General features: G+C 36.0%; 3 protein-coding genes across 3 annotated transcripts; all 3 read left to right on the forward strand.

The window, feature by feature from the left end:
• The first annotated feature begins 2,939 nt into the window (after nucleotides 1-2,939).
• LOC103325183 (glucan endo-1,3-beta-glucosidase 13) lies at nucleotides 2,940-5,441 on the forward strand. Its single transcript, XM_008227327.3, has 4 exons — nucleotides 2,940-3,416; nucleotides 4,168-4,506; nucleotides 5,002-5,032; nucleotides 5,143-5,441. Exons 1-4 carry the CDS (start codon nucleotides 3,356-3,358, stop codon nucleotides 5,240-5,242), a joined length of 531 nt encoding a protein of 176 aa, XP_008225549.2. The 5' UTR covers nucleotides 2,940-3,355; the 3' UTR covers nucleotides 5,243-5,441.
• Nucleotides 5,442-7,016: 1,575 nt separating this feature from the next.
• On the forward strand, nucleotides 7,017-7,792 carry PSAK (photosystem I subunit K). The gene is made up of 3 exons (XM_008227328.3): nucleotides 7,017-7,261; nucleotides 7,351-7,431; nucleotides 7,510-7,792. The coding sequence occupies exons 1-3, from the start codon at nucleotides 7,178-7,180 to the stop codon at nucleotides 7,735-7,737; spliced, it is 393 nt and encodes a 130-aa protein (XP_008225550.1). The 5' UTR covers nucleotides 7,017-7,177; the 3' UTR covers nucleotides 7,738-7,792.
• A 3,179-nt stretch (nucleotides 7,793-10,971) lies between these two features.
• LOC103325185 (DNA damage-binding protein 1) lies at nucleotides 10,972-21,337 on the forward strand. Its single transcript, XM_008227329.2, has 19 exons — nucleotides 10,972-11,246; nucleotides 12,532-12,580; nucleotides 13,215-13,274; nucleotides 13,358-13,449; nucleotides 13,707-13,758; nucleotides 13,922-13,984; nucleotides 14,116-14,165; nucleotides 14,331-14,406; nucleotides 14,861-15,070; nucleotides 15,168-15,274; nucleotides 15,431-15,539; nucleotides 16,267-16,467; nucleotides 16,574-16,789; nucleotides 17,329-17,439; nucleotides 17,969-18,244; nucleotides 18,571-18,845; nucleotides 19,503-19,854; nucleotides 19,960-20,244; nucleotides 20,544-21,337. The coding sequence occupies exons 1-19, from the start codon at nucleotides 11,143-11,145 to the stop codon at nucleotides 21,123-21,125; spliced, it is 3,270 nt and encodes a 1,089-aa protein (XP_008225551.2). The 5' UTR covers nucleotides 10,972-11,142; the 3' UTR covers nucleotides 21,126-21,337.
• Nucleotides 21,338-22,246: the final 909 nt, after the last annotated feature.

The following is a 22,246-nucleotide window of genomic DNA, read 5'->3' on the forward strand; positions in this document are numbered from 1 at the left end:
AGTTTGGAACAAACCTAAAAAGTATAAAGCGAACAAATGCCACAACCATCACATTCAAGCTTTTGATCATTATCCACAGAAAATAAATAAGTTATAGGAGAACTTTTCAATGTATTGAAGAAAGGCTCATGGAAAAGCTCACCTAATCTCTCCCAACGATCATACGTAGTTTCTTCCGACATTTCCATTACAAATAATTATATAATTTTACAAAAAAGTTGCATGATACATAAGAAATGCATGCATATTGCATTAAAATACAGAGATTATGCTTTTCACATCAAACCCCGGTATAAGTTTAATACGTGTAAGGAATGCATGTTGAATAAAATATTCAACTCATCATGTATAAATGCATGAAATGTAGGAGAGATTATCGAGGTCGTACTATCGTAGTATTTTATAATTTCTCGAAATGTAGGGGATAGAAAATGCAACAATGATAATGGAAAATTAGGCATATAAATTAATGAAAAATGACCATTTCAAGGAAGCGCAGCAGAAGAAGAGAAGGCACAGTGAACAAGCTGCCAATATTCCCGCTGTTTTGATAGGCCGACAAACGGGCAAAATATGTCACATAGACACATTCTTCCTCAACACAGCACATAAACAAACTTGTATTAGGTGAAAATTATGACACCAATATAATATTAATCTGACTTTTGGGGACAAATATTATATTGAGTTAATTTAATAATAAAATATTTTTAAAATAGATTAAACCCTAATTTGTGTGTGGTACATAATGGCTGTATCAAGAACAACCCAAAAATAGAAGAAGAAAAAAATATATTAGGGTTTGGAATCCGAGTCATCTGTTTAATTTTCTTGGTGCCATCACACCTGATGTTCCCGAAGCTGTTGACGATGCTTCTGTGTCTGCTTGATCTGCTGATAAACTAATAAGTGGTTGCTCATCTAACTGCTAGATTGTGTCCCCACTGTCTAGTATTTTATATGTATTTGGATCTTAGTTTATGCAAGTTATTTATTTATTTATTTATTTATTTATTGTTGGTTTGGATTTTAATATGTGAAGCCATTTGCTGCTAGCGATTTGGTTCAGGTTCGACTAAATGTTGAGGAGCCCAGACAGGATCAAACTGGTCACTGGTCAACCTTATTTATATATAATCTCAACTTTTCTGTGTAGTTAAGTTCTTGAATGAATGCATTCTACTTTTGTTTCTCTTACGGGTGGGTCCTACGTATTAATTTTTACGAGAGGAACGGTTATACGATGAGAGAGATATATATATATATATGATGAGTTTTATACATAAAGTTTAATTTTAGAGAGGTTTCGCATTTACTAGCAAAAATCATGTGCAGAAACAAGATTTTTCTGTGATCCCAAATCTGCAGGTCATTGTGTCTCCTTGCTAAAATTTAAGAGAGGATTGCATCTACTAGGAAGAATCATGCAGAAACAAGATTTTTCTGTGACTCCAGGTTATTCTGTCCCCTAGCTTTTATTTATTTGGTTTCCTTTTTTCTCTTTTTTTTCCCCCCGAGAATTGTGAATGGTCTGCGTCTGATAACAATGGTTCCAAAACTCTAAAGGAGAGCCACTAAATTCATTTCAAACATCTTTTCAGCCAGTACATGATCAAACTTTGTAGTATATGTTGTTGGTTACCAACAAAAGGTAAAAACAGAATATTTCTATCTCATAAGTCGATCGCATCTGTAAACATCAAAATCTAAGTTGTAAATGACTTAGAAAAATGAGTTTCCTTGATACGCATAATATATGCTTAATTAGGATTCTCACCTAAATTTTAACTCATAATTCCAAATTTAGAACAACTTTCGTACAACATGATGTTACTATGTAATGGTATTCCAACTCGATCCGACATAAGTAAGTTATTTTCAGTCTGAACGGTTAAAGAGTACACTGCTAAATATATATGCCAACTATAATTTCCTGATGAATAATGTAGCTACATTATTGTTTGTGAATCCTGTATAATTTATGTAGGAGGAAGTCGGCACAATAGGCCAAGTTCAGAATAATTTGTACCCATAAATTGGATGCTTCACCATTTGCTGGATACCAACATGGACACATACTAAGGCCTACGGCTTGGGAAAAAAGTAGTACATGCCTCGTCGTACATCAATCAAACAGCTATGCATAATTATATAGCAGAACAACTCTTCTTTGACAGCAACATCAAAAAATGGCGTTAGGTGGTCCAACCTTTATAATTTAGATGTGCTACTCTGTGAAACTTGCAAAACAGTAATGTTGTAACGTGTATCATAAATATATAGTCATTGCCTACTTGTTTTAGAGATTGATATATGTGGTATGAAATTATGACGTATGATGCGGGAGTAGGGACAATGAATTGCGTATGAAAATCTCAAGTACAAGTTGATTAGTACTTCAGCAAATCAACAAAAAATTAACTGATCATTGCATTACTGTACATTACTTATTTCACAAATCGATAAACCTGAGCTTTCCTCATTTTTTGAAGTTACATATAGAATACCTGATCTCAAATTATAAGTTAGTTTGTCAGATAATTGGGTCATTTGACAGGGCAAACCAAATGGGTGGGGCTTTTCAATGGACATACACAAAAATTAGACCCAACTTCAAACCACCAGGCTTGACCCGACCCAGAATTGGGCCAAATGTCAAAACAAAACACAATTCAGCCCAGAAATCAAACATGGGTTCTGGTGGTTTTTAAAGTTGGTGGACCAAAACACGCCAACAGAAAATGCAAATTGACTAGAAAATCCACCTGGTGAAGAGGGTTCAATATATCGCGATAAATTGAATGGGAATTGAATAACACACACCCAAAATCGCTTTTTATATGGCTGGACTGTACCCACCACCACCTTGTGAAAAAAGCTTTCATATTTCTAGTGCCTGGAAGCCTGAAGGTCTAAAAATGCAATGTAGAAATATAGTGCTATGAGAGGCAAAAAAGCACACTGCCAAAGTAAGTGAGTACACATAATTAGCTGCTTCTCTGAAGCACTTGTCACACTCTCTTGAAAACTCAAAAAAACAGAACTAAAAAAGTGAAAAAGAAGATAATTTCCTTCTCAAGGAACTTCAGATTCGTCATGAACACACTCTTGCATTTATACCACCCATTATTCTCATATGCTTCTCATCACTCTTAAGGACACAGAAAGTGGGAGAGAGAGAGAGAGAGAGAGTAGTGGGTTTTCAGTTTTCTCTAGAGCTAGAGGGGTTTCATTTTTTTTTAAATAAATCTTTTTTTGTTTTGTTTTAGTATAGCTTCTGAGGCTGAGGAGAGCTTTGAACATTGAGGCTTTTTGTTTTTTTCCCCCTCTTGGAGAAGCTTGAGGAATATCCACCATGAGAAAGAACATATGGGTTTTGGTTCTGCGGTGCTTGTTGCTCCTGGGATGCTATCTGGGTATGTTCTGTTTCCTTTGCTTCTTCTTGCTGTTCTGTTTTCTGGTTTTTAAGTATTGTTTTTTCCTTCCAGTGTTTTCTTGTCTTGTTCAGAAGTTGGCAGGTTCTGGTCAGGTTTATATATTTGCATTATCTGTTTCCCATGAAATATATAGTTGTATATGAACATCTGAAGCTTGCAAAATAAAGAATGTTCTTTTTTTTATATCTTTATGAAATTTTGGAGAGGAACATTCTGAGATTTGCATCAATAGTTTATGTATGTGATAGAGGGATAGCCATGAAAAGGGTTCTCTCTGAAGGGTAAAAAAAATGAAAAGGTCTCCTAGTTTTATGGTAGCTAAGTGCCTAAAATGGGAACATACATACTGATACAGGCAAGTCCAAGCCAACTAGTCTTGAGATGGCATTTTGGTAGAGTTGTATTGATTGCAATTTTGACTTTTCATTTTCCCTTCACTGTGGGCCCATGTTGCCACATAAAGGCACATGGTTTCTTGGTATTATTCAGTTTTAGCTATTTGTGATTTGTAGAGATTTGTTCTGAAACTGAAAATGATGGATTGAAACATGTGCTTGAGCTAACTTCAGCAAGTCTGTCATTTTATAAACTTAAAATGTCTGTGATATTCTATATCAACAATAAGTATTCGTCTGATTAGATTTTGAAACAAGTTAATATTTGATCAATGAAACATCAATCCATATAGTACTGAATTGGTGTGTCTCGATTTTTTTCGATTCTTTACTAGTTTCGACAATGGAACTTGCGGTGGAAGAGAAGGCGGATGGAGCAATCCCAGTAACCACAATGTCACCACCAGAAGGGAACACAACATTCCTTGATGGCACAACATGGTGTGTGGCCCTTCCCGGGGTTTCCCAAGTTGATTTGCAAAATGCATTAGACTGGGCCTGTGGATTGGGAATGGCAAACTGCAAGGCAATCCAAGAAGGTGGAGCCTGTTATGAACCGGATACTCTCTTGTCTCATGCCTCCTTTGCTTTCAATGATTACTATCAACAGAATGGAAATTCTGATATAGCTTGCAATTTTGGAGGAACTGCTGCAGTCACTAAACATAACCCGAGTAAGTTGTACATCTCCACTTTTAAGATCTTTTCATGGATTAGAACAACTTAGATCAATTTGAAGTCATAGCTAACTGGATTTTCTCTTTCAGAGTAAGAAAAAATACTGCATTCAAGTTTTAGTCCCATGGTACATTTGCTGCTGATTCTATAGCTGGAATTTTGAGTTAATGCACTAAATGATAATCTTCGAATCGATCGAAGTTATTTTTCTTTGCACGTTTAAGAAACATCTTGGTTTCAAAATTTAAGAATATGACATTATGTCACCGTTGGAGTTTGATCAATATTTGCTAATGTTGGCAATTTTACCAATTCTTTTGATTCCAAGTTATCTCCACACAGCAATAGGTAAACAATACTTTCCTAGAATGAGTTTGTTCTTATGATATCAAGAATTCTCGTTTCTTGGTTCTAAGAAAATTGGAGTTAGATACTAAAAGAACCATCCAGCCAAAATAAAGATACTGATCAGTTTCATTACCATTTTACAGGTTATGGAAAATGTGTCTTTGCTGCAGCTGGGTATGCTTGTTCTTTTAACACGATTTAGTTTTCGTATCTGAAATACTAGTGTCAAATTTATTTATGCAATGGTCATCGACCGATAACACAATTTTTTTCCTGTTTTTCAGATCAGTAGGCTCTGCAGCACCTCCATTGTACAAGCTTAATCCGATCTCTGTTTGGTGGCAACTTGCTTGCCTTTTATTGCCTTTGTATCTAGGAAGCTGAAGTTGATGGGTTTGATTAAACTGCCCACAAAGTCAAATTCTACCTGCTTGCTTGTACAAAAGTATTTTGTGCTGTGTAAAAAAGAAGCAGGAGATCAGAGCATGAATAGCATAGGATTTTGTAATTGTAATATGCTTATCCCTGCCTTTGTTTTTGGGTTAGGAATCTATAGCTAATCAAATCCCTCTGTTCACCTGTTTTTCGGTTCCTTTCAAATTTTGTATCACCTACGCTTTGGTTCTATCTGTCTAGAAGTCATGTGCATGCATCTGTCTTTGCCTCAGCCTTCTTCTTGTAAAAGTTTGTTCATGGGGAAACATCATATGAACTTCCAAATCTAGCAATTCCAAAAAATAAAATAAAAATTATTTACTTTACAGCTTTGGTGGAATATGGTTCAATGTGGATTCATGTTCCTTTTTCTTGTCTTTGTTGTATTGAAGATTCATTTTGTATTAGGAGACCACATTTATGTACCAACCCCTATAATAGCCGTGAAACCCTTATAACAAACGGCTCCACTTATTTTAAAGAGGTTGTACATAATGTGGTATTTGTTATCTCTCAATAGCTCAAGGCTCTCTAATTTCTTATTCATCTTTAGTGCAATACTATTTATAGGTGTAGGAAATACTATTTATAGGCATAGGAAATACATCATATAAACTTCCAAATCTACCAATTCATAAAAATAAAAAATAAAAATCTTTACCTTACATCATTGGTGGAATATGGTTCAATGTGGATTCATGTTCCTTTTTCTTTTCATTCATTTTGTAATAGCGAGACCACTTATTTTAGAGATGTTGTACATAATGTGGTATTTTTTATATAATAAAGCTGAGAAAGATCATCATTTATCAATAATGTAGCATCTATTATCTCTCAATAGCTCAAGGCTCTCTAATCTCTTATCCATCTTCAGTATAACTATTTATAGTCATAGAAAATACATCATCATTTACCACCCATTGGTGGTGGTTACAAGGCATAATTACAAATGATAGACAGGTATTATCGAGAGGAATTATGAAGGGCATTATGGTAGCTATTATGGAAGGCATTATGGTGGGCATCCATAACCTATGGACTTACAACAGCATACCCCCTAATGTTACTTCCTTTACAAAAAGATTTTTTTTAAAAAGCTCTCTCTCTCTCAATTTGGAGTAAATGCGAACCCAATTTGTTGTTGAAGTGACAAGATTAACCTTCAGTTTCTCAAGAGATATTGAGAAAATGATATGTTTGAGGAGAATGAGATTTTGGGGTTACCCCAATAGAGAGAAGCAATCAAATCCCAAGGGACATACATCTTGAGGTTATTGAAAGGAGAAACTGGTTTAAATGTGGGGGCCCACCCACCCTGCATAGTATCTCTGTGGATTGTATCTTTTGTCCTTTCCTCATCAGGTCCTGGGAAACCAAGTTGTCATAAACATAAAATAATACATCTGAGGACAATTTTGCTTTTGGTCAGTGTTCAATGCTAGTTGGCCTCTTATGAGCTTTTAGTCCAATTCTGGTCCATCAATGGATTTGATTGGATTTGAGTTCCCAACCCAATTTGGCCCAATTTGGCCCAATTTTTCATCTATTTATATCCAGACAGTGTACAAATTACATCATCATCATCGTCATCGTCAATCCAATGACAAAATTCTCAAGCACACAAAACCTTATCCAATTGAGTAAATCCAATGGGACAAAGCCAAGTCAGCAACCAGGATCTTGGTGTATCCAAATCTAACATTCTGAAGCCACAAGTTGCTCATGTGGCTGTGGGTGCAGACTTTCTCCCTCAAGAGCTTATAATCTTAGGCATTATGGCCTGCAAAAGTTCATAAAATTATCAAAAATAAGAAAGAGAGAGAGAGAGAGAGAGAGAGAGACATTGCAGCACCTCATCAGCTTCTCACACAAAAAATCTAGCAAATGGCAGCAGCCACTGTGACCACTTCTCTCCCCCAGTTCAATGGGCTAAAATCCAAAGTCTCATATGCAAATGTACAAAGCCTGGTAAGCACTTCTTTTTCTCCTCATCCATGTTTTCATACAATGCTGCTGCTGGGTGCACAAGTGAAACTGAAGTCTTCCTTATTGTTCAGGCAGCAGTTCAACCAATGAGGCGCAAGGGCCAGGGTGCTTTGGGTGCTCGCTGTGATTTCATTGGCTCACCCACCAATTTGGTAAGCAAATGTTTCACTAATTATTAATTTAACAGTACTAATAGGTGATTATATAAATTAATTAATCTTATTTGACAGATAATGGTGACTACTACAAGCCTAATGCTATTTGCTGGGAGGTTTGGGTTGGCCCCATCTGCAAACAGGAAGGCAACAGCAGGGTTGAAGCTTGAGACCAGGGACTCTGGGTTGCAGACTGGTGACCCAGCTGGGTTCACTCTTGCTGATACCTTGGCTTGTGGCACTGTGGGTCACATTATTGGGGTTGGGGTTGTTCTTGGCCTTAAGAATATTGGTTCCCTGTAATTAATTAAATCAAATTTCCAAGCATTTCAATTTTAAGGTCTTCAATTTTCTTTAACTAATTTGTTCCTTGTCCAAATCAAACAACAAGTTTGAATCTCGTCCTTCCCGTTGATAAGAACATACTTAAAATAGGCATAATTTTATAGGAATTACGCGTTTAGATATGATCTTACTTTATCGACAATTATAATCATGCTAAAAAATAAATTTAACACGGATAAAAACTGCATTAAAACTACTAGCCCACATCACCACAATTAATCATGAGCCTAAACAAAGCCCACAAATCCAACATAACCAAAACCCTAAAACAACCCATGAGCCTAAGCGAACCCTACCATCACCACCACCTGAAGAAATGACATAGTGGCCACACCCATCGCCACAACTGTAACATATTTGGGGAAAATATGATTTTCAGCGATCTACCTGCACATAAGAGTGAACAAATAAATGAAAACAACAACTTTGCCAAAGAGCAATTGGCCGATTTGCAGAAACCTTTGTAAAAAATGATATATAATCAAATTTATAGAACATGAGCGGTGTTAGGGATCGGATTTTGGGAGAATGATTTGATTGATAACATAGACTAAAATAGGTGATGGTGAACTTCAATCCAAGCATAGCTCATAAGAAATCACTACAAGAGGCTTATTATTCAAAACGCCCAAGTGGACTTATTCACTAACCTAAAAGAAAAAGAAGAGAAGAGAACAAGGGGAGGAGGGGCAGGGATGCTTCTTCCTCCTCCCCTCTCTATAGAGTTTTCCTTTATGACTCACAGAGGGAGAGAACGACTAGAGTTTCTGTCTATTTCCTCTACTTTTACCATTTGTTTTTGGTTTTGAGTGTCAATTTAATAGTACCAATTCAATTAAAAGTTTTTTTATATATATAAAAAAATATCAAAACTATGCCAAAATGATGAATTGTAATTGTATGAAATTTTGTGTTATGATAGCGTAGTTTACACTTGATTTGAGAATTTGAACTTGAAATTTCATTTATCATTGAGAAGATAAGTAGCACTAAACTAAGATATAGTTATACTACGACATAGGTGTGTCACTTGTGTAATTCGAACGTGAAGTTGTTAAACTTTTTAATTATTAATATTTTATTTTGTGACCTTAATATACCATACCACAAAATATCCAATAATCAAAATATAAATTTTAAGAGTATGGTATAAATGTTGAATTGGTAGAAGAGTATGGCACGCTTTCTATTACATTTTTTTTTTAAAAAAAATAGCAAAGTACAACTAAAAGGAGGATCCTCAAGGACCCATCCTATTTCCAAACATGTCAAATGATAGTTTATGAGTTACCAAAAGAGAAAAATTACAAACCAAATGCAAGAGCGCACATAAATATGTCATAAATATGCTAAATTACCAACTACCATATTAGCTTATCGATAAATATAATATAGAGTGTAACTCGATAGTTGAGAAAGCAAATGCCAAATGGCAATTACCATATTAGTTTATCGATAAATATGATGTAGAATATAACTTGATAGTTGAGAAAGCAAGTGTCAAATGACAGCTACCATGTTAACTCATCGAGAACTATAGTGTAGAGTGTAACTCAATAGTTAAGAAAGCAAGTGTTAGATGACAACTACCATATTAACTTATCGATAAATATGATATACAGTGTAACTCGATAATTGAGAAAGCAAGTACCAAATGACTATGATGTTTGGAACCACCAACACCTGCAATTGCTAATACTCTACACACCATAATGTGTTTAAAAAAAAGGTAAATAAACTAACCTAATATGTGATTTTGACTTATTTACAGCTTAATTTTAAATAACAAACCCTAATTTTTGTTCAAAAAGGCTAGATGGTTAATTGGGTCAGTCTGTGGGTCGCGCCAAAGTCCAACAAACGGATGGACGCGGATTAATGACGGGGACATAGGCGAAAACGACAGCGTTTCCCAGTATTTCTATAAGCGTTTCACTTTTTGTATTTCTAAAAGCTTCAGGGAGAATTTATCAAAAATAGCCAAAATTTACCCTAAACTTTCAAAAATGTCAGTTTTTATAAAATCTTTCAAATATAACAAAAAACTCATATAAATAGACACAAATACCCTTAAAAATTAAAACCCACATAAACCTAAAAAGCAAAACCCTACTACACAAAATTTGGATTCGCACGCACATTTGTAGCCTTTGGTTTAACTACTGCTGAGCACACACGTTTGTACCCTTGGTTAGAAGCAATTCCAACACTCCCTAATTCAACTTACCAATATGTAATCTCAGGTTTGCTTTTCTTTCTCTCTCTCCTTCCATCTTTGTTTTAATTCCATGGTTTTATGTTGGCCACTTGAAATAGTTTATTCAACTTATTAATTTTGTTTGTTGGATTGGATTTGAAGATAAAGAACTTATTAATTGTATTTCTTATTCGATTTGGATGAATAAAATATTTCAAATTTGGGTATGCCTGGATCATTGTAAGTTGAATTAGGGAGTATTGAGGCTATATAGATGTGTTGCCCATTGGTATGGTTATTAAGTTCCTCATCAACTCCCATAGAGACACTCCTCATTTCATGCAATGATGATACTTTCTACAAATTTGATTATATGACCTTTATGTGCAAAAGAAAGAGTTTTAAAAAAAGTTGAATATTCAAAACATAATTATTGAATACTAGTGTCTTTAATATAAGTTTTTAAGTTTCTTGGTCCTATTTATGGATATTTCCTCTCAAGTTGCTGCGATAAACATAGAAATGACAGCTCTCACAAAGACAGTGGGTGTGTTCCCGAAGTCTTTGATAACAAAGTCTTTGCACATAGATTCAATACTTTGATAACATATCTTTTCATTTATCCTATCTCAACGTCTTTGCACACAGATTCAACATTTAGACATTTTCAAGAGAAATAACATCACCTGAGAAGCAAAGTGAACAACTTGTTTTATCAGCGAAGCTATAGTTCAAGCTAAAGTACATACCCTCCTGGAGAGATTGTGGACCTTGGCAACATGGGATCTCTTTGTAGATGTTGATTCTCAAGGCTTTTTTGTTCCCATTAGCATGATCTTTCTTTTTAAGTTTATGTGGGTTTTAATTTTTAAGGGCATTTGTGTATATTTAGGTGAGTTTTGGTTATATTTGAAAGATTTTATAAAAACAGACATTTTTGAAAATATAGGGTAAATTTTGGCTTTTTTTGATAAATTCCCAGCTTCCGGCGTCTTTACTAGAAGACAGAGTGAATAGGAAAGAATTAGCCGAATCCGCTCAAAACGAAGAGAGAAAGTAGAGAAGTGAGAGAGAGAGGCTGCTTCTAGGGCTCACTGGTTCGGCGCCATTTCTACACAAAGCAAGACATTTGCCGCAAACAAATTCGGACGCAGAAGAAGAAGAAGATGAGTGTCTGGAACTACGTGGTCACGGCCCACAAGCCCACCAACGTCACCAACTCATGCGTTGGCAATTTCACCGGACCTCAGGAGCTCAATCTCATCATAGCGTAACCCTCAATATCCCTCTCTTTCTCTCTATCTGGTTTGCTATAGATTGTGTTTTCGTGCTAGGGTTTTGTTAATGCGTTAGTTACATTAGGCTCTTCAATTCGCACATATCATTTGTGTGTGTATATAAACGGATAGATGTATACCAGATTAATGTGGTTTTAGAAATTCGTGTGTGAAGTTACTTAAAGGAATGAAATTTGCGAAAGAAAAATTTCATATGTCATGTCAGAATATTTTGTTTTCCTGCTGAGGTTTTTTTTCTTGAAATTTGTAGAAATTCGAAAATTTATGGGACAAGAATGAAATATTTTTGCATGTAGCTCTGCTTTGAATTCTTTTTACTTGTATTGCCAAACGCTGTTCTGTTTTTTCCCCCAGAAAATTGTACTCTTTCCTTCTTTTTCACTGTGAAAACACACTAAGGAGGCATTTGGTTCCCGTAAAAAAGGGGCTGGGAAATGGGAAATCATTTCGTTTCTGTCTTTGGTAAGTCCAAGCTTGGGAAAAAGTTTCCTGCCTCATGGGAAAATGAAACCCTCTAGTCTATCCAACTTTGGTTTAATTTTCCTTTCCCATGTGAAATCGATGCAAGCATTAATTATGTTTTATGACCGAAATTTTTTTTTTGGGTGAACAAAAGTTTAGGGGGAGGGGAGGCTACCCTCTCCCAGGGCCAGGGCATACCTAGGCCACTTTGAGGACTTACAGAGGGGTCTTAGCCCATTTTTTGGTTTTTTCAGATTACCCACCAAGAGAGATTGTGGGCACCGGGACTCGAACTTAGGCCTGGATAGCGAAGAGAACGATCCTTACCAACTCAACCGACCCTTGTTGGTGTTTTATGACCGATTCGTGTCCAGTAAAAATTAAACAAATCAAGGAAAACATTAATCACGGTTTTCTAACTTGGGGGTATAATTGAAAACTGAACAAATTTGATTCTCCAATTCCTACCCAAACCAAACACGGGCAAGGAAATAAAACGATATTTCCTGGTTGCTGTCTCAGCATTACCAAACGTGGAAAATAACTTCCATTTCCCATCCCCTTGGAACATACATGGGATCTGATTTCCCATGAATTTATTTCAGTGAACCAAATGCAACCTAATAGTTGTGAAAGGAAGGAAACTAAGGTCTTCTAGTGTCTATAGCTTCAGCGCAACTCATCATTGTTCAGTGTGATACTTTTGGCTTGAGCAATCGTATTTATTTGTGTAGCAAGGTTTCATGTCAAAAGTGTTTTCTAATTCATTAACGGCTTCATTTATCTTGTTTTCAGGAAATGTACACGTATTGAAATTCTTCTACTTACTCCTCTGGGCTTACAGGTACTCGATGTATCTTATTGTAAAATAATATATATTATTTTTATTAGCTTACTTGCACATGTACCAAATCTCTGGTTTCAAGACTTGTATCATCATCGTTTTAAATGTGAAGTGTCCAACGACATTCTTTGGAAAATTATGGCTTTTTGGTATTCCTTTACCTTTTTGTTGGCAGTTGATGTTAATATTTAATGTAATATTTGGTCCAAGGATGTATGTTTTAATGGGAAAGGGGTAGTTACAATCTAAAGCTTCAGTATTTTGTGTGAAGTGTCAACATCCAAGAATCAAGTTTTCAAACTTTCAACTTGGACATAGTGACATGAGACTTTGCATTGAGCATAAGTTGCCCCCTATAAGAACTATCATCTACTCATTTCACTGAAAACTTAGTCCTATAAAATGATGGTATAGAACTTGTGCAATAAGTTTTTTACTTGAACGTAAAGAAGAGTATGATTTACTTCATGAAGACATTTATCCTGGCATTTGAATTACATTGGTAATGCAAAAGCGAATAAACTGTTATTGTCCAATCTTGAAATTACTGTTTGAACTTTCTTGACGTTCGTTTGAAAGAAAATATCAAACTTTATAGCTTTATATGCGTTAAGCTGAAACTTTTTCTATACAGCCTATCTTGGATGTGCCAATATACGGAAGGATAGCGACACTCCAACTTTTTCGACCTCATGTGAGTATTGTTTTTCATATTTTCGTCTACTTGCTATTATTTTTTACTTTCTTCTTGGTTTGAATGATATTTCTTTTCAACAGGGTGAAGCACAAGATTTTCTATTTATTGCCACAGAAAGATACAAATTTTGTGTTCTTCAATGGGACGCCGAAACATCTGAGCTCATTACAAGGTTAGTTATGGAAACAAAGTGAAATGAGTTCATTTTATGTAAATTTATTCACAAAAATGCATAGAAGATGCACGTAATCCAGTCTTCTAGAAACATTATGATGCTTTATTTGGTGATTAATTTATTTAATTGTGTTTTAGTAACTCTTCAGCCAGTAGCTTTTCTAAGTACTCATTTTATATGGACTGTAGATGATTGTAATTTAGTAATGTTTATGTTTATTCACATTTTGACAAACACATGCCCTTGTCATGTAGGGCAATGGGGGATGTCTCAGATCGCATAGGTCGTCCTACAGACAATGGTCAAGTAGGTTAACTAATTCTATGACACTCAGTTCTTGTAGTTTTTGCATGTTTAAACATTTATTTCTTTTTAAAGTTGACATCTAAACCATGTTTCAGTTTCAACCGGGAAACTCGCAAATGTTACTAATTTATATTTTCTTTACCTGCTTTTTTTTTTTTTGCAGATTGGTATAATTGATCCAGATTGCAGATTAATTGGACTCCATTTGTATGATGGATTGTTTAAGGTATGTGGTTTTGAATATTTTGATATGTCTAATCCAATGTTCTTACTAGGAAGAAAAGGTCTTATAAAGTTCTTCATTTTGCTATCACATTTATAGTTTAGAAATGACATAATACGCTATTGTCTTTTCAGGTTATTCCGTTTGATAATAAAGGGCAGCTCAAGGAGGCATTTAACATTCGGTAATTTTTTTTCTTCATTCTTTTGTTGATTAGTCTTCCTGTGAAGAACTGTCCATGAATTGTCCATGTCTGTTAGCTGCAATGTTATATTCTTCACTCCCTCCTCTTTGTGTGAATTAAAATTTCTTTTCACTGTAACTACATCTTTGAATGGTAACTTTTCAGGCTTGAGGAACTTCAAGTTTTGGATATCCAGTTTCTCTATGGTTGTTCAAAACCAACCATTGTAGTTCTGTATCAGGTCCCAATCATTCCCTTCTTTACAGATATCAAGTTTATGTTGGGGCTATTATTTTCCTTTTTCTATCTACTTATCACAGAAAGTGTCTTAATATCATTATTTTCAAATATCTTTAAGTTTATTGTATATTGCTATGATTGTTATGTTCCCTGTATTGGCTTGAAGACTATTTTTGCAATGATGGTTTGCATAGCAAACTTGTCTCAAATAAATACTCCCAAGTTACTCTAGTCTGTGTAAATCTGCTCAATTTTTAAGTTAGCAAAACATTGGATTGCAGAGTTTCCACTGCATGTCCCATGGTCTCATTAAGATTGTTGGTTTATTTCTAAAGATTTACGAAGAGTTTTTTGGGAGTATTTGCAATCCGTGCACAACTTTTCTTATGTAAAATAGTGTCAGAGTGTTTGGGGCAAAGTTTTCAATGGCCTTTACTATGGTTGAATAATTGCAGGATAACAAAGATGCTCGCCATGTCAAAACATATGAAGTTGCTCTGAAGGATAAAGATTTTGTTGAGGGTCCTTGGGCACAGAACAACCTTGACAATGGGGCTGATTTGTTGATACCAGTTCCCCCACCACTTTGCGGCGTTCTGATTATTGGAGAAGAAACAATTGTTTATTGCAGTGCCAATGCATTTAAAGCAATCCCAATAAGACCTGTAGGTTATAGATATTATTTGAGTTTTGTTTAAACATTGCATGTTGAATTGGTTATAGATGTACCGTATTGAGTTTTTCTTTCTCATTTCATTATAGTCCATCACAAGAGCCTATGGGAGAGTAGATGCAGATGGTTCTAGGTATTTACTTGGTGATCATGCCGGGCTTCTTCACCTACTTGTTATAACCCATGAGAAAGAAAAGTGAGTTCTAATACCTTCTTCAAAACATCCAATTGTTTCAGATTGAAAGATTATGGGGTTACCTTTTTAACACAAAGCTTAGTTTAAGGTTTTGGACCTTGTTTGTTGCCATGATTTCCTCAAGGTTCCATCTACTTTTTTTTTTTTTGGTTGTAGGGTGACTGGACTCAAAATTGAGCTCTTGGGAGAGACATCCATTGCATCTACTATTTCATACCTTGATAATGCATTTGTCTATATCGGATCAAGCTATGGGGATTCACAGGTTTTGTACTCTGAACTATTCCATGTTACTTTTTCTTGTATTGGCATTAAAAATTTGTTCATGACAGAATAAGAGTCATTTGTAAGTAAGTAATTAAAGGGGCAGTGTACATAGTGTATAAAGATAGATTTGACTGAAAGTAGTGGTTTATTAAAGTGTTTGTCGTTTTCCTTGTATATCAGTCTTCCCAGTTTTCCCCTTTTAAAAACTAGACTGAAAGGAACTTGAATCTTAGATATACATAATGTGTAAGATAGAGACTTACTATTTTTATGTATATTAAAACAAAAGAGGACTAACCTCTTTTGATTAGTTGAACTTAGAGTGGAAGGAATTTTACAGATTGCAAACAGGAGGGAGTAGGAGAATAGGTTGAGGTTGCTGAATAGGGAACCGTATTAGATACTCCTCTTTTCCTCGGCTCGACCAAAAAAAGATTTTAAATTTGGAGATACTTTTTATTTTTCTTCCCCACCCCCAAAATGCCTGAGTTTTAATTTTCTTATCCTTTTTCTAGTAGGGAAAAAGTCTGGATGTGTTTCTGACTTGGTGGGTCCATTCATGTTTATGTTTCATTTCATGAAGTTTTAAGCGAAATAAACATGTGCTATTATTTTGATCTAAATCATATTTGATGCCTCCTTTCCTTTTCAAAAATAAAAATTTGATGCCTCCTTCAATGATTTGGATTATGATATATTTATACTCCAAAACGTTGTAATCGCAGCTGGTAAAGCTAAATCTACAGCCGGATGCAAAAGGTTCATATGTCGAAGTTTTAGAACGGTATGTCAATTTGGGGCCGATAGTTGACTTTTGTGTGGTTGATCTTGAGAGGCAAGGCCAAGGTCAGGTCGTAACTTGTTCTGGAGCTTACAAGGATGGTTCTCTTCGTGTAGTTCGAAATGGAATTGGAATCAATGAACAGGTTTGACTCATTTAAATATACTGGCACCCAAAATTTCATTGTGTGCATTTTCATGTGGTTCTTGATACTGATATGTGTCACTTCTTTATTGTATGAGTTTGAACAGGCATCAGTTGAGCTTCAAGGTATTAAAGGAATGTGGTCATTAAGATCCTCCACTGATGATCCTCATGACACCTTCCTGGTTGTAAGCTTTATCAGTGAGACACGAATTTTGGCAATGAATCTTGAGGATGAGTTGGAAGAAACTGAGATAGAAGGCTTCTGTTCTCAAGTGCAGACTTTATTTTGCCATGATGCTGTCTTCAATCAACTTGTGCAGGTAGGTTATTTAAGTCTTCTATCATTACGTTGTTTGTTCTATATTTTAATGCATATTGAACCTTTCTGTGTATTTAATATGCTCTATGTTTTAATCATCTACCATTACATTGCTTGTTTTTTTTATTTTTTTTCACGTTTTATGTCGTTATGGCCAGAAACACTATTTTTAAGCATCACTGCCAACATTGAGAAGGCAAAGTCCTTAGTTGCTACACCCCCTAGTTTCTCCTATACTATACTTGCACTAGTGGTTTTAAATTGTTTAATATGCTCATCTACACGTTGCTAGTAAATCACATCATACCTGATGAAGTAGGGAATATCTACATGGTCTACCTCACTAGATGATGTTGATGATATTGTCAGCGACCACATTTCTCACTTTTAAAAAATGTAATGTTAACATTTGCAGGTTTATATTTTTCTTTAATGAAATGTTCTATTATGTAGATAGTCTGGACTCTAAAGGTGATTAATTTGTTGATGATAGAAAAGTATTGTTCCTAGTGCATGCTGGCTGATGAATTAACATCACAGGTCACTTCGAGCTCTGTAAGACTAGTCAGTTCTACATCTAGGGAGCTGAAGAATGAGTGGTTTGCTCCAGCAGGCTATTCGATCAATGTTGCCACTGCTAATGCCACCCAGGTTTTGTTTCTGCTTGTTATAACTTATAAGTTTGTGAGTAAGCTAATAAAATTTGTGTTTCTTATTAAAAATCAATTCTGCAAGTAACAACCATTGGCAATTTGGCAGTTTTAGTTGCTTCAATAAAGTCAGATATATATTTTTTGGGAAATTCTTGAGTAAAACCTATGAAGAATTAGGAAACATGTACCTTAAATTTTCTAGACGTAATTATACTTTCATATTGTAGAATGGGTGGTTTTTCATAAGGGGCTTCTATCCACATGAAAAACCAACCTTTACTCAACACATCCTAGCATATTCCCAAAATATCTTAAAACTTGACAATTCTTTTTGATAGATTCTTGTGTGTAGATAAAATCCCTTTAATAATTAGTACTTGGTCAATAATCTAGTATCAGCATTGCAAATGAGTAGAGGATATCCTAACATGGTATTTGTTCTGTTTGGGACATGTCTGCACAAACATTTGGTGGGGCCTGTTGTTGATGCACTAACTGGTTGTTGCTGTAATCTATTTCTGCGACAGGTTTTATTGGCAACTGGAGGAAAGCATTTAGTTTATTTAGAAATTGGTGATGGGGTTTTGACACAGAAAACCCATGCACAGTTGGACTTTGAGATCTCATGCCTTGACATAAACCCCATAGGTGAAAATCCCAATTATAGCCAGCTAGCAGCCGTTGGAATGTGGACAGATATAAGTGTCCAGATATATTCACTTCCTGACCTGAGCCGCATCACCAAGGAACATTTGGGAGGAGAGATCATACCTCGTTCTGTTCTTCTTTGTGCCTTTGAAGGGGTATGCCTGTGCTTGAGCCTACTTCACTAAGTCTTTTCTCACTTTTACTCATTATTGTTGATCACAAATATAATGTCTTTTTTGGGAATACTATTAGGTAGTGGCTCTTCTAATAGCATGCTTAACTGGTTATGATTTCCTTTATTACCATTTTGGAATCCATCTAAAGAGTCGGAGCATATAATCATGTTGACTTCTGTAGCATAGATGATGGATTTGTAATTTTCACATGAATTGCTTTCTTCGGTTCCTTAGCAGAGTTTTTATGCTGTGGTTATTTGGTTTTTGACTAAAGTTTTGTGCTACTATTTTTTTTTTTCACTCAGATATCCTATCTGTTATGTGCCCTTGGAGATGGGCACCTCTTAAATTTTATATTGAACACAAGTACTGGTGAGTTAACGGACAGGAAAAAAGTCTCTCTCGGGACTCAACCCATTACACTCCGTACTTTCTCATCCAAGAGTACTACGCATGTATTTGCTGCATCAGATAGGCCAACTGTCATTTACAGTAGCAACAAGAAGCTGCTTTATAGCAACGTAAATTTGAAAGAAGTCAGCCATATGTGCCCATTCAACTCTGCTGCTTTTCCAGACAGGTACTTCTCTCTTTATCCTTCACTGTTTAAATTGTTTGTAGGATCTAGGTTTAATGTATATCAAATTGTGTAATCTTTTTTCCTATTTTCAATTTGTGATACACTATAAATTTTTTATGCAGTAACTTTGCACATACAACAAATTATATATCAGGCTTTTTCAAAATGGTTGGCAGTAGTTAATAAAGTGATGAGTCAGAATACCAGCTTAGGATGCTTAATTATTAGTAGTTACCATTGGTTGGCGTGATTTATTTATTACTTTTAAAAACTGACCAAATGTTATATATGTAACTGTGCATGTTTGAAATATTTTTAAAATGATATCATGTGGTGATATCTTAAAATATTAGGCCTGGCACCCTATAGGGTGCAGTTTACTGCAAAAATTGATAAGTGCTTCCACACTGAATCTTCCTATTTTCTACCCATTAGCTGGTGCAAATGCAGGATGGATTAGGTCCTGGGTTATTATGACTAGTTAGTATTTTATTAAGAGAATAAATGGTTTAGGTGCAATGTAGATACAACCATAAGCTGGTTGAGGAATGGCATGTTTCCAGTTCTGTTACTTCATGGATTGATGGGGTAACTCTTTCCCCAGCCCCTTTCAGACAAAGAGAATTAACTGATTTTCCCTTTTTCTTATGACAACAGCCTTGCGATTGCTAAAGAAGGTGAACTAACTATTGGCACAATTGATGACATCCAGAAGCTTCATATCCGCTCTATTCCCTTAGGGGAGCATGCACGCCGTATCTGCCATCAGGAGCAGTCCAGGACCTTTGCCATATCTAGCGTGAAATATAACCAGTCTAGTGCAGAAGATTCAGAAACACACTTCATCCGCTTGTTAGATGACCAGAGTTTTGACCTCATAACATATTATCAACTTGATGCTTTTGAGTATGGCTGCTCCATACTTAGCTGTTCCTTCTCAGATGACAGTAATGTATATTACTGTGTTGGGACGGCATATGTTCTCCCAGAAGAAAATGAGCCAACCAAAGTAAGATGGCATTTAAGCATACTGGTTTGAGTGCAGAAATCTCACTTGAACTGGTAACTGACTGATTTTTCATTCTCCCTTGCTAACTGCATTGTCTAATTGTAGGGTCGCATTCTAGTTTTCACGGTTGAAGATGGGAAGCTGCAACTCGTCGCTGAGAAGGAAACCAAGGGGGCTGTTTACTCTTTGAATGCATTCAATGGCAAGCTACTTGCTGCTATCAATCAAAAGATACAGATATACAAGTGGACTCTGCGGGATGATGGTACTCGCGAGTTGCAATCGGAATGCGGACATCACGGCCACATACTAGCTCTTTATGTCCAGACTCGTGGAGATTTCATTGTTGTTGGGGATTTGATGAAGTCAATTTCTCTGTTAATCTACAAGGTAATAAACTAATATTCAGCCTTCCACAGACCATGAACTAGTACTGACTCAAAGTGGTAGCAGTAGTAGATTTGTTTAGTTCCAGATGAATTTCGTAAAGGTTCAACCTTACATTACCGGATGACAGCGAAATTGAATTGTGCTGTTGGGATATTTGGTGGGAGGTCATATGTGTTGTGGGTAGATTAATGAATGCCTCATGAAAAGAATTCCTTTTGTGTCTGCTCTGCTAGTTCATTATGGACATGTTTAAGGACTATTCGCTTGTTAAAACTCAAAATATTTGTTCTTGTATTCAGCATGAGGAAAGTTCCATTGAGGAGCGAGCACGCGACTATAATGCAAATTGGATGTCAGCTGTAGAGATCCTTGATGATGATGTTTACCTTGGAGCTGAAAACTTCTTCAACCTCTTCAGTGTTCGGAAAAATAGTGAAGGTGCAACTGATGAGGAACGTGGCCGTCTTGAGGTCGTTGGTGAGTATCACCTAGGTGAATTTGTCAATAGGTTTCGGCATGGCTCTCTTGTCATGCGCTTGCCAGACTCTGATGTGGGCCAGATCCCAACTGTCATTTTCGGCACTGTCAACGGTGTAATTGGAGTCATTGCCTCACTTCCCCAAGAGCAGTATGTGTTTTTGGAGAAGCTCCAGTCAAACTTGAGGAAGGTGATAAAGGGTGTTGGAGGGTTAAGCCATGAGCAGTGGAGGTCATTCAACAATGAGAAGAAGACTGTAGACGCCAAAAATTTCTTGGACGGCGATCTAATCGAATCGTTCCTTGATCTCAGCCGTAGCAAGATGGATGAAATTTCAAAACAAATGCGCGTTTCAGTGGAGGAGCTGTGCAAAAGAGTAGAAGAATTGACAAGGCTGCATTGAGTCAGTTGATGTTTTTATTTGTTAATTCTTTTTTCTTTCCCCGTTGTTACATAACGCTATACGATGGGGCCTGTTTCTTTTATTTTGGATAGCATGAGTGGTATATATTGGCACTGTATTTCCGATGTGTTGTGTAAAATACTTGGCAGTGAACTTCGGAGATGCTTCCTTTTGAGTTAAATGGGAAATTATAACAAGAAAACCTTATATTACTTTTCTTCGTTACTATTTTATTTGATTGTAGGAGCATCCACAGTGGGGGATGTAAATTTGGGGTGTAAAGCCACGTTTACATCCCTTTTACACTTCCAGGGGGTGTAGATATGTTTTTTGCTCCAATAGGGGGATGAAAATTCGGGGGTGTAGCTGTGGGTTCTAGCCTTTTATGTTGACTTTTTTTTATTTTTCTTTTCTTTTCTCGGGTGGGTTCCGTCGGCAATGGATGTAAAAATAGATGTAAATATATATTTTATTTTACATCCCCATGATGGTGATGTATATTTACATCTATTTACATCTCCCCATTGGAGACGATTTCGGTGACTCGGTGTGTATATTTAACATACACCCTCCACTGTGGATGCTCTAGAGCATTCACAGTGGGGGGTGTAAATTCAGTGTAAAGCCACTTTTACATCCCCTTTACACATCCGGGTGTAAATATGTTTTTGTTCCAACGGGATGGTGTAAATTCGGGGGTGTAGTTGTGGGTCCCAGCCTTTTATGTTGACTTTTCTTCATTTTTCTTCTCTTTTCTCGGGTGGGTTCCGCATGCAATGGATATAAAAATAGATGTAAATATACATTTTATTTTACATCCCCATGGTGATGATGTAAATTTACATTCATTTACATTTTCTCATTGGATACGATTCCAGTGACTCGGGGTGTATATTTAACATACACCCCCATATACACCCCTCACTGTGGATGCTCTAAAGGACTTGCTATCCACTTACATCTGTTAAATGCAGCACATAATGAAGAAGCACGGGTTGTGCCATGCTCAGTGAAAAGCTGCACATCTTGGCGCACTGAAATGTGTAGTTCTTTTCACCCAAAAAAACATAAGCGTGGAGTTCAAAATTATGGCTGATTAGTTCAAGGCCTTCGATAATATT

The sequence above is a fragment of the Prunus mume genome, linkage group LG3, assembly GCF_029339155.1.
Source record: "Prunus mume cultivar Tortuosa linkage group LG3, ASM2933915v1, whole genome shotgun sequence".
Taxonomy (NCBI): Eukaryota; Viridiplantae; Streptophyta; class Magnoliopsida; order Rosales; family Rosaceae; genus Prunus; species Prunus mume.

Bases quoted from the DNA above. Each gene is read 5' to 3' on its own strand.
- LOC103325185 (XM_008227329.2), top strand. From the start codon at position 11,143: ATGAGTGTCTGGAACTACGTGGTCACGGCCCACAAGCCCACCAACGTC. The intron at 13,759-13,921 runs GTAGGTTAACTA...TTTTTTTTGCAG, and splicing joins GTCCTACAGACAATGGTCAA to ATTGGTATAATTGATCCAGA. The intron at 20,245-20,543 runs GTAATAAACTAA...TCTTGTATTCAG, and splicing joins TTTCTCTGTTAATCTACAAG to CATGAGGAAAGTTCCATTGA.
- LOC103325183 (XM_008227327.3), top strand. From the start codon at position 3,356: ATGAGAAAGAACATATGGGTTTTGGTTCTGCGGTGCTTGTTGCTCCTG. The intron at 3,417-4,167 runs GTATGTTCTGTT...ATTCTTTACTAG, and splicing joins GCTCCTGGGATGCTATCTGG to TTTCGACAATGGAACTTGCG. The intron at 4,507-5,001 runs GTAAGTTGTACA...ACCATTTTACAG, and splicing joins AGTCACTAAACATAACCCGA to GTTATGGAAAATGTGTCTTT.
- PSAK (XM_008227328.3), top strand. From the start codon at position 7,178: ATGGCAGCAGCCACTGTGACCACTTCTCTCCCCCAGTTCAATGGGCTA. The intron at 7,262-7,350 runs GTAAGCACTTCT...CTTATTGTTCAG, and splicing joins ATGCAAATGTACAAAGCCTG to GCAGCAGTTCAACCAATGAG. The intron at 7,432-7,509 runs GTAAGCAAATGT...CTTATTTGACAG, and splicing joins TTGGCTCACCCACCAATTTG to ATAATGGTGACTACTACAAG.